This window comes from Tursiops truncatus, chromosome 13, assembly GCF_011762595.2.
Source record: "Tursiops truncatus isolate mTurTru1 chromosome 13, mTurTru1.mat.Y, whole genome shotgun sequence".
NCBI lineage: Eukaryota > Metazoa > Chordata > Mammalia > Artiodactyla > Delphinidae > Tursiops > Tursiops truncatus.
The window spans coordinates 15,534,937-15,546,963 of NC_047046.1; the positions used below are offsets into that span (position 1 = coordinate 15,534,937).

At 43.9% G+C, this 12,027-nt stretch overlaps 1 protein-coding gene across 3 annotated transcripts in view; it reads right to left on the minus strand.

The window, feature by feature from the left end:
* Window positions 1-1,013, minus strand: part of PTPN11 (protein tyrosine phosphatase non-receptor type 11) — an 89,591-nt gene extending 88,578 nt beyond the window's left edge. For 2 of the 3 annotated variants that reach the window (XM_073790169.1, XM_019950362.3), the window contains exon 1: window positions 805-1,013. In XM_073790169.1, the coding sequence (XP_073646270.1) occupies window positions 805-818 (14 nt within the window). In that variant the 5' untranslated portion in view covers window positions 819-1,013. The remainder of the gene's footprint in view (window positions 1-804) is intronic. The other variant, XM_019950364.3, reaches the window with a different exon arrangement.
* Window positions 1,014-12,027: the final 11,014 nt, after the last annotated feature.

Sequence of the window (12,027 nt, forward strand, 5' to 3'; positions counted from 1 at the left end):
TCATTAATTCACTAACCTTCCTTCTGACTCTTAGGTTCAAATCCTATCATTTACTAGCATGTTTCTTCTGAGCCTCAGTTTCCACATCCGTAAAACGGGGGTAATTAATGTTACCTGACTTTTAAGGTTGTGAAGGATTAAATAACTAGACATACAGCTCCCTTCCCTTCCATCTCCCAAAGCGAAGATCGCAGAGGAAGGAAATACTTCTAATAGCTGCAGATACAGTCAGTTTTTCCATTTCTGGCACGTGAGGGGTGGGGGGGAAAGGAGATGCAAAGAGGCATATAAAGGGGTCAGGGATCCTGAGTAAAGCCCCCAAATGCGCGCAAGAGGCAGAGGGACCCAGAGCGACTCGACCGTCGGGGGCCTGGCCCCGCGCAACTGGCCCCTACTCTCCCCTCCCGCGTCCCAGGCCGAGGAGCCTCCCCAAGTGAGCGGGGTTATTTCGGAATCACCATGAGGCAATTCTCATGAGGCAATGGGTCAGGAATGCGGCGCCGAGCCGGGCCGCTGGCGTCCGCGGTTCCCCGGGCGGTTCTACCTGCCCCGTCCAGACGGGCATCCCCAGGGCTGCGGGAGCCGGAACTCGGGGAGGCAGGAAATGAATGGGGACCCGAGGGGAGGGGGCGCGGTGGGGCCGGACCCCCGGGCCCGGGAGGGCTAGGGGGTTGGGACGGAGCCTGCCTCCGCGACCCCGGGCGGGAGTCCGAAGCCCAGCTGGGCCGCCTCCTCCCGGGCGGGGCTGAACGAAAGCGGCGGGGGCCGGGCCGAGGCCCGCGCCGGGCCCTCGGGGCTCCTCACCTCCGCGATGTCATGTTCCTCCCGCCCTCCGGCTCCGCGACGGACCCGCTCCTAGCTCAGGCTCCGCTGGGCCCGGTCACATCGGGCTGGCCCAAGGGAGGCCCGCTCCGGACCGGACGGGGGGCAGAGCCAGCCGGCCGCGCGCAGACCCCCCTCCAGGCCTGGGGATCCCAGAGACTGTGCAGCCGCCCCCCAAGCCCGGTTCGCTCCTCCTCCTCCCCCGCCCTTCGCTGCCGGCGCCGCTGTGACGTCACCCCACGCGACGCCCGCCGCTACTTCCTGCTTCCATGCCGCCGTGGACTGAGCGGCGGCTGGTGATGGCAGTTCGGTGGCTCACTGGAGCTTTCTCCGCGCTGTTTCCAAAGCACCTTCTCACCCTCTTTTAGATCTTGGCGTCAGGCGGTGCATTGCGCGCTCAAGTTGCACGCACTCGCGTGAATTGATCGCATCCGCTCCCACCGTGTCAATCTCCATCCCTGCGCCAAGTCGAATTTCATTCATTTCATTCCACAAATAGTCGCTCCACTTACTAGCTGTGTAACCTTAGGAAAGTTGTTTGGTTTCTCTGAGCCTCAGTTTCCTCCATTCCTTCATTTCTGTAAAATGAAAATAGTAATTGTATTTTCTTCGTAGGATTATGGGGAGGATTAAATACGTAAAATGTTTAGAACTAGGCCTGGCCTATTTAATAAGTGCTTTGTGATTATTAGCTGTATTAAATATCATTAGAAGGACACATCTGAGTGTTTTCTATCTGCTAGGCACTGATTTTTGACTATGGGGTTACAACAGTGAACTGAAAGGACAAAAATCCTGGTGTTCTCATGGGAGGAGCTACAGTAATCAAGATAAATAAAACACACAAGATAATACTCCGGTCCTCATTTCCCTTCTTTTTTCCATAGCCCTTTATATTATTTTAAATAGGTTACTTATGGAAGGCTTCACTAAGGATGACATTTGAGTAAAGGAGCAGTCAGTGGGAATAATTTAGGGGAAGAACATTTAAAGGTCAGAGAGAGGCCGGTGCAAAGGCCCTGAGGCAGGAGGCTGCCTCCTGTATTTGAAGAAAAATGAAGAAGTCTCTGGCTGGAGCACAGTAGGAGATGGGAGGGGTATAGGAGATGTAAAGAGAATAGTAGAAAGGAGGTGAGAAAGGGGTAGAGATGGTATGGGGTTGTAGAGGCTATTTAAATGAACAGTAAAATGGAGAGCCACTGAAAGATTTTCAGCAGAAAATGAATGTAATCTATGCTTTAAAAGTATTACTTTGGGTACTTTGAGTTATTGGATCAAGAGGGCAAGGCTGGAAACAGAGACCAGTTCAGAATAGTAGAATACTGTAATATTGGAGATGATGGAGATGAGGTAGCTCAGACCAGAGTGAGAAGGTAGAGCTTTTTTACCTGATGAATGCTCCTGTGACTCATTAAGGGCCACAGATCTAGTAAATGGCAGAACCAGAATTCAAACCCACATCTATAGAGCTCCAAAATCCTCATTTTTTCCTCCCAGTGCTCCACATCTCATTCCTATACAAAGAATTCTCATACAGTATGCTAACTGCTTCAGCATTGATGTTACCCAAAAATCCTTTAAAAAATTGTATTTAATATATGCCAGTTTAATTTAGGTAATAGGTATTCAACAAGCAGTTGTCCGGCCTGTTTCTCTCCATTCCCCTGAAGCCTGGCCCCCCAGATGAGCCAAACAACATCCTGACTGATCTTAGGCCTGCAGGCTTGCCTTCTCCAATCCATTCACCACATAATAGCCACAGTAATCTAAAATGCAAAACAAGTTGCTCCTTAAATTGAACACTTCAATAGCTTTTCTTTTTTTATATATAAATTTATTTATTTATTTATTTTTGGCTGCGTTGGGTCTTCGTTGCTGCACGTGGCTTTCTCTAGCTGCAGCAAGTGGGGGCTACTCTTTGTTTTGGTGAGCAGGCTTCTCATTGCAGTGGCTTCTCTTGTTGCAGAGCATGGACTCTAGGCGTTCAGGCTTCAGAAGTTGTGGCACACAGGCTTAATTGCTCTGCAGCATGTGGGATCTTCCCGGACCAGGGCTCGAACCCATGTCCCCTGCACTGGCAGGCGGATTCTTAACCACTGCACCACCAAGGAAGCCCTTCAATGGCTTTTCATTGCTTTTAGGATGCAGTCAAAAAAAATTTTTAACAACCACCTGGTCTTGTCCCAGCTCACTTTACTAGTCCCTTCTCTCCCCACCACTCTATGACCCAGCCATACTGAAAAACTTTCAGTTCCTCTCAATAGCCATGTTCTCTCCCAGCTCAGGGCCTTTAAACAATCTACTCCGTTTCCCTGGAGGATTCTGACCCCCATCCCCATGAACTCTCGTCCATGCCACTGATCTCAGGCTAGAGGTCATCTCCTCTGGAATAGAATTATCTGATTCTCCCAGTCCATCTTAGATGGTCCCCAAGACAGCTATCCTAGCTTAGAACTGAACACACTCCATTATAAACCTAAGACACAATATCATATGAGGATTAAGTTCTTAATCTCCAAAGGTCAGCCAGCCTGCCTGCCTGCCTGGATGTCCTTGGGTAAGTCACTTGAGTCCTCTGTGTCTCAATTTACTTCTCTGTAAAATGGAGGGATCAAAATTCTACCCACCATAGGGTAGGTTGTGAAGAATAAAAGAGTTAATGTTTGTGAAGTACTTAGAACAGTACCTGGCAAAGTAAGCATGTGATAAATGCTGGTTATCATTTGTCTCTTTTCCAAAGTAAACTGTAAGCTTCCCCCAGCCTCCACCCCTTGCTGTGAGGCTTGCAGGATCTTAGTTCTCTGACCAGGGACTGAACCCAGGCCACGGCAGTGAAAGCGCTGAGTCCTAACCACTGGACTGCCAGGGAATTCCCAAACTGTAAGATTTTTGAATGCAGAAACCATTGCTTCCCCAGTTTCTCCAGTGTTCTGTACACTCCGCAGCTAGAATGATCTTTCTACAATACAAATCTAGTCATGTCCTGTTCTATGAAGGAAGTTCAAAGCCTTTAGCACTGAATGAAGATCCTTCTGTTAACACATCAGGCCCTTCTAAAAGTGAACTATGCTTACCTGTTCAGTTTCCTTTACCTCTACTTCCTCACATAATCTGGCAGTTTCCAAAGGCCTCTGGCTGTTTCTTGTATACCTGTCTTCCAAAGTTTAATTCCTTCTGTCTGGAATACCCTTTAAACTCGTCTCCATCTGGAAAACTAAGTGTCATGCAAGATTCAGCTCCAACACAACTAGCTCCTCTAGGAAATATTCACTGCGCACACCATTTGACTACTTCCTGAGAATAAAATAGAAACCCTGTAGCTGGGAATTCCCTGGAGGTCTTCATCTTTATATGCCCAGAGCCTAGCACAGGGCTTGGCATATAACAAGCTTAAGAAATATTTATTTAGATACACTTTATTTTAATTTCTCTCTCAGCTACAAAAACAACACGAGCTCCTTGAAACAGGTCAAATAAAAACAGTAATTTTCCCTGCTCTACAATCTATATAACCTCCCTTCTCCAACCCCCACCAGGGTTAATGGTTTGGTGTGTATCCTTCCACACTTTTCTCTATACTTACATGAACCCACACACATATCCCACACCCACGCTCACTCAAACACGTAACATATATAGAGATATTTTTAATGCAGTCATAATATGTGTATATATTTATGGGTTCATAATATGTATATATTACACATACATATGTGTATATATGTACATATGTGTGTATATATGTATAAAAATAAAACTCTGTGATTTATTTTTTTCTCTTAAAATATAATGAACATCCCTCTAGACCAGCACTGATTTTCCAATACAAATATAATGTGAGTCATACATGTAATTCTAAAGATTCTAGTATTCACTCTTTTTTAAAAATAAATTTATTTATTTATTTTTGGCTGCACGGGGTCCTCGTTGCTGTGCACGGGCTTTCCTCTAGTTATGGCGAGCGGGGACTACCATTGTGGTGTGTGGGCTTCTCATTGTGGTGGCTTTTCTTGTTGTGGAGCACGGGCTTTAGGTGCACGGGCTTCAGTAGTTGTGGCACATGGGCTCAGTAGTTGTGGCTTGTGGGCTCTAGAGCGCAGGCTCAGTAGTTGTGGCTCACGGGCTTAGTCGCTCCGTGGCACGTGGGATCTTCCCGGACCAGAACTCGAACCCGTGTCCCCTGCATTGGCAGGCGGATTCTTAACCACTGCGCCACAAGGGACGTCCAGTATTCACACTTTTAAAAAGTAAAAGGAAACAAGTGAAATTAATTTGAAAAATATGTTTATTAACCCAATATATCAAAATAATATCGTTCTACATATAACTAATAAATATAAAAAATTGAGTTATTTTACCTTCTTTTTTTCTTGTTAAACCTTTGAAGTCCAGTGTGTGTGTGTTTTTTTTTTTTTCTGTACGCGGGCCTCTCACTGTTGTGGCCTCTCCTGTTGCGGAGCACAGGCCCGGGACGTGCAGGCCCAGCGGCCAAGGCCCACGGGCCCAGCCACTCCGCGGCACATGGGATCCTCCCGGACTGGGGCACGAACCCGCGTCCGCCACATCGGCAGGCGGACTCTCAACCACTGTGCCACCAGGGAAGCCCCAGTGTGTATTTTACACTTACAGCCAATGTGTAAAATCTCAGTGTGAACTGGCTACATTTCCAGTTCTTAATAACCACATTCGGCCGATGCACCCATTCTGGACAGAACACTGAGATGTAACCCAGTCTTTTCCATATCTGCATAATATTCCATAGTATGGATGTTCACTATTTAGTCAATTCCTGTGCTAGTAGATATCCAAGTTATTTGCAGGGTGTTTTTGTTGTTGTTGTTTTGGGTTTTCTTGATGGTGTTTGCATGAACTTCCTTATGAGAAAATTGAGTGAGGGAGTGAGCCATTATGTTGATCTTAATATTAACATTTAGGGAGGAGGGTTCGTGGCAAGAATCATGCCTTGTAGGCCGCCCTGGGCGGTCTCGTCTTCCTGCAGCTTGTAGACCCTCAGGCTTAGGAGCTGTTTCAAGCACACAGCCTTGAGAGAGTAAGGTGTTCTTGAGGCCATCTGTACCAAATCCGTGACTGAACCCAGTGAAGACCTCTGTATAAACATTTAAGATTCTGGCATCACATGCGGAGACCTACTCTTTTAGCCACCAGCTGCTGGAGACAGCCTCGTAGACAAAGGGCTCCCAAGTCATCCTCTTATAGCTGAACAGCTACTGTAGACCCTCATAATCTGACTTCAGAATGGAGACTGCCACATTCACAGCCGTGCAGCTAACAGGGCCTTGGTGCTCCTGCTGGGTGTCAGGCCTGAGCCTCTGAGGTGGGAGAGGTAAGTTCAGGACACTGTACAACCAGAGACCTCTTGGCCCCATGTAATACCAAATGGCGAAAGCTCTCCCAGAGATCTCTATCTCAACGCTAAGACCCAGCTCCACCCAATGGCCAGCAAGCTCCTGTGCTGGACGCCCCATGCCAAACAACTAGCAGCACATTAACACAACCCCACCCATTAGCAGAGAGGCTGCCTAAAATCATAATAAGTTCACAGACACCGCAAAACACACCACCAGATGCGGCCCTGCCCACCAGAAAGACAAGATCCAGCCCCACCCACCAGAACACAGGCATCAGTCCCCTCCACCTTGTGTAGGAAGCCTACACAAGCCTACACCAACCTCACCCACTGGGAGCAGACACCAAAAGCAATGGGAACTATAAACCTACAGCTTGAGAAAAGGAGAACCCAAACACAGTAAGCTAAACAAAATGAGAAGACAGAGAAATATGCACTAGATGAAGGAGCAAGGTAAAAACCCACCAGACCAAACAAATGAAAAGGAAATAGGCAGTCTACCTGAAAAAGAATTCAAAGCAAAGATAGTAAAGATGATCCAAAATTTTGGAAATAGAATGGAGAAAATACAAAAAATATTCAACAAGGACCTAGAAGAACTAAAGAGCAAACAAACAATGATGAACAACATGCTAAATGAAATTAAAAATTCTCTAGATGGAATCAATAGCAGAATAACTAAGGCAGAAGAACGGATAAGTGACCTGGAAGATAAAATAGTGGAAATAACTATCACAGAGCAGAATAAAGAAAAAAGAATGAAAAGAACTGAGGACAGTCTCAGAGACCTCTGGGACAACATTAAATGCACCAACATTCGAATTATAGGGGTCCAAGAAGAAGAAGAGAAAAAGAAAGGATCTGAGAAAATATTTGAAGAGATTAGACTTGAAAACTTCCCTAATATGGGAAAGGAAATAGTCAATCAATTCCACGAAGCACAGAGTCCCATACAGGATAAATCCAAGGAGAAACACACCACGACACATATTATTCAAACCATCAAAAATTAAATACAAGAAAAAATATTAAAAGCAGCAAGGGAAAAAGCAACAAATGACATACAAGAGAATCCACATAAGGTTAGCAGCTGATCTTTCAGCAGAAACTCTGCAAGCCAGAAGGCAGTGGCAGGACATATTTAAAGTGATGAAAGGGAAAAACCTACAACCAAGATTACTCTACCCAGCAAGGATCTCATTCAGATTTGAGGGAGAAATTAAAGCCTTTACAGACAAACAAAAGTTAAGAGAATTCAGCACCACCAAACCAGTTTTACAACAAATGCTAAAAGAACTTCTCTCCTCAGGAAGCACAAGGGAAGGAAAAGACCTACAAAAACAAACCCAGAACAATTAAGAAAATGGTAATAGGAACATACATATCAATAATTACCTTAAATGAAAATGGATTAAATGCTCCAGTCAGAAGACATAGACTGGCTGAATGGATACAAAAACAAGACCCATATATATGCTGTCTACAAGACGCCCACTTTAGACCTAGGGACACATACAGACTGAAAGTGAGCGGATGGCAAAACATATTCCATGCAAATGGAAATCAAAAGAAAGCTGGAGTAGCAAATCTCATATCAGACAAAATAGACTTTAAAATAAAGACTTTTACAAGAGACAAAGAAGGACACTACAGAATGATCAAGGGATCAATCCAAGAAGAAGATATAAAAGTTGTAAATATTTATGCACCCAACATAGGAGTACTTCAATACATAAGGCAAATGCTAACAGCCATAAAAGGGGAAACTGACAGTAATACAATAATAGTAGGGGACTTTAACACCCCACTTTCACCAATGGACAGATCATCCACAATGAAAATAAATAAGGAAACACAGGCTTTAAATGATACATTAAACAAGATGGACTTAATTGATATTTATAGGACATTCCATCCAAAAACAACAGAATACATCATCTTCTCAAGTGCTCTTGGAACATTCTCCAGGATAAATCATATCTTGGGTCACAAATCAAGCCTTGGTAAATTTAAGAAAACTGAAATCGTATCAAGTATCTTTTCCAACCACAACACTATGAGACTAGATATCAATTGACGGGAAAAAAAAACTGTAAAAAATACAAACACATGGAGACTAAACAATATGCTACTAAATAACCAAGAGATCACTGAAGAAATCAAAGAGGAAATCAAAAAATACCTAGAAACAAATGAAAAGGAAAACACAACAACCCAAAACCTATGGGATGCAGCAAAAGCAGTTCTAAGAAGGAAGTTTATAGCAATACAATCCTACCTCAAGAAACAAGAAATATCTCAAATAAACAATCTAACCTTACACCTAAAGTGATTAGAGAAAGAAGAACAAAAAAACTCCAAAGTTAGCAGAAGGAAAGAAATCATAAAGTTCAGATCAGAAATAAATGAAAAAGAAATTAAGGAAACAGTAGCAAAGATCAATAAAACTAAAAGCTGGTTCTTTGAGATGATAAACAAAATTGATGGAGCTTCCCTGGTGGCGCAGTGGTTGAGAGTCCACCTGCCGATGCAGGGGACACGGGTTCGTGCCCCGGTCCGGGAAGATCCCACATGCCGCAGAGTGGCTGGGCCCGTGAGCCATGGCCGCTGAGCCTGCGTGTCCGGAGCCTGTGCTCCGCAACAGGAGAGGCCACAACAGTGAGAGGGCCGCGTACCGCAAAAAACAAAACAAAACAAAACAAAAAAAAACTACACTGAGGTATCACCTCACACGGTCAGAATGGCCATCATCAAAAAACCTACAAACAATAAATGCTGGAGAGGATGTGGAGAAAAGGGAACCCTCTTGAACTGTTGGTGGGAATGTAAACTGATACAGCCACTATGGAGAGCAGTATCGAGGTTCCTTAAAAAGCTAAGAATAGGGCTTCCCTGGTGGCGCAGTGGTTGAGAATCTGCCTGCCAATGCAGGGGACACGGGTTCGAGCCCTGGTCTGGGAAGATCCCACATGCTGTGGAGCAACTAGCCCCGTGAGTCACAATTACTGAGCCTGCGCGTCTGGAGCCTGTGCTCCGCAACAAGAGAGGCCGCGATAGTGAGAGGCCCGCGCACCGTGATGAGGAGTGGCCCCCACTTGCCGCAATTAGAGAAAGCCCACGCACATAAAAGAAGACCCAACACAGCAAAAATAAATAAATTAATTAAAAAAAAAAAAAAAAAAAAGCTAAGAATAGAACTACCATATGACCCAGCAATCCCACTACTGGGCATATACCCTGAGAAAACCATAATTCAAAATGAGTCATGTACCACAATATTCATTGCAGCACTATTTACAGTAGCCAGGACATGGAAGCAACCTAAGTGTCCAGCGACAGATGAATGGATAAAGATGTGGCACATATATACAATGGAATATTACTCAGCCATAAAAAGAGATGAAACTGAGTTATTTGTAGTGAGGTGGATGGACCTAGAGTCTGTCATACAGAGTGAAGTAAGTCAGAAAGAGAAAAACAAATACTGTATGCTCATACATATATATGGAATCTAAAAAAAAATAATAATGGTTCTGATGAACCTAGGGGCAGGACAGGAATAAAGATGCAGACATAGAGAATGGACTTGAAGACACGGGGAGGGGGAAGGGTAAGCTGGGACGAAGTGAGAGTAGCATTGACATGTATACACTACCAAATGTAAAATAGATAGCTAGTGGGAAGCAGCAGCATAGCACAGGGAGATCAGCTCAGTGCTTTGTGACTACCTAGAGAGGTGGGATAGGGAGGGTGGGAGGGAGACGCAAGAGGGAAGGGATATGGGGATATATGTATACATATAACTGATTCACTTTGTTATACAGCAGAAACTAACACAACATTGTAAAGCAATTATACTCCAATAAAGATGTTCGAAAAATAATGCAAGAAATATAATATTTCACTTTCACATTTTTCAATAAAAATAATTGTAGTTTCTTCAAAAACTTTAGGGAGTTATTATTAATATTGTCAATATCATCCCCATTTTATAAAAAAGAAAACTCACGTGCAGAGATTTATCATAAGATCAGATAGCAAGTGATCCCCGGCTAGAAGGATAATACCCTTCTGCAGCACAACTGCCTACTGGTTTTCTGTCTTTCTGTAGCACAAAGAGATACGATTCAATGTAAATGTATGTGTGACCTCGGCTAAGACATTTATTGTAATCAAGCCTCAGTTTTTTCATCTTAAAGTCCTACCTCATAGGAAAGTCGTGTTGAGGCTTAAAACGATTTAGTGTCTGCAAAAATGTTTACTTTGTAATTAATAAAGCACTGAACAAATTTATGAGCACTTTATAGTGGCAAAACCCGGTGCTTAATCATACCGTTTATAACAGAGTGATGATATTTTTCCCAACTAACGAATGCTAAATTTTGCAATACCTCAAAAAAACACAAGAGGGTGTTCATTATATTTTGATTTCAATGGCAAGTCATTTCACAAACATTTTGGGGCACTGACTATGTGAAAGTCTCTGAGATTGTCAGAATTTTTGAGGGGCTCAAGTAAACAATTCTGCGCTTTATTCACTCTGATACATTTTCTAAAGTCGCAGTTTCTAAGAGGTGTTTTGTTCAGGAAGCTGGACAAATAAAGGTGCCGACATTCCCAGTCTCAAAAAAGAGCTGTGCCTAAGCTTTTCCTTGAAAATATTACATGCATGGACAGTGAATAATCCTAAATGGGTATGAAATGGAGCAGGACCCTATGGTCCTTGCCCCACTTGTCCTCAGCCTGCCTTTTGTCTGTGGAAAACCTTTAGACAAAGAATAAGTTTAATCAGAGAAGTGAGAAAACGCAGAAGCAAAGAAAATCGGTCAAACAGGAGAAAACAATAGTAGTTTAGTCCGTAAGCAAAGTCAAGGACCTTTAGTTCCTTCTCAAAGACTACAGATGATATTCTGAGCCATATCCTGTGAGTGTCTTATAGATACTAAAACCCCCACCAGGTGGAAGAAGTTAACTACATGATGACCAGACTGTAGCCATGACATAAGCTGCCATGATTCCAAGAATTGGCCTCAAGAAAATGGGAACAAACCAGCCCTGGAACTGAGGATTCAGTGTACTTAAAACAATCAAGATGACACTGTTCAGACCACCGAAAACCCATTTCAAGATGACTGTCAGAGCTGATTGTGCTGTTTCTATATGTAGCCCCCTCCCTCAGCCTATAAAAACTCTTGCCCTTGATTGTCAGGGGTGGGTGGGGGCAAAGTCGGCCCTTTGGATAGTTCCCCCCTCCCCCTCCCCCTGCCCCGTTGTCGGCATCCAAAATAAAGCAAGCTTTCCTTTTCACTAACCTTGCCTCTTTAATGGCTTTTGAGCGGGGAGCAGCTGGACCCACTTTGGGTTACAGGTATAACATGCAGCCTATTAAGATCACACTCATCCTTAATCTGTATGGGAGGCAGACATGTTTAGAAGTCACATGTTTCAGCAAACGTGGCAATTCTGCCTTTACTATAGTCTGAAGGATCCCACTGGAATCTCTGAGGCTTTCAGAAGCATCTGATCACTATGTATGTATCCTCAGTCAACCAGAACCAGAAAAAGGCTACATGATTCCAGGGGACACGGAAACGATGGTTTGGATACATCAAGGTGAAAAGCTCTAGCCACCAGCAACAAATGGAAGAGAATGGAAAATTCAAGCCAAAAGATGTCACATTGTGTACATGTTACCTTAAGGGCTTTGATGCAGTTAAAAAACAAAAACTATAAGATATACTGTGCTGTTTGTTTTGCAAAAGACAATAACTATTCTTATTTTTAATTCTAATATGAGCAAAGAACTCTCTTATTCACGTTCATTAGTCAGCTCTTTA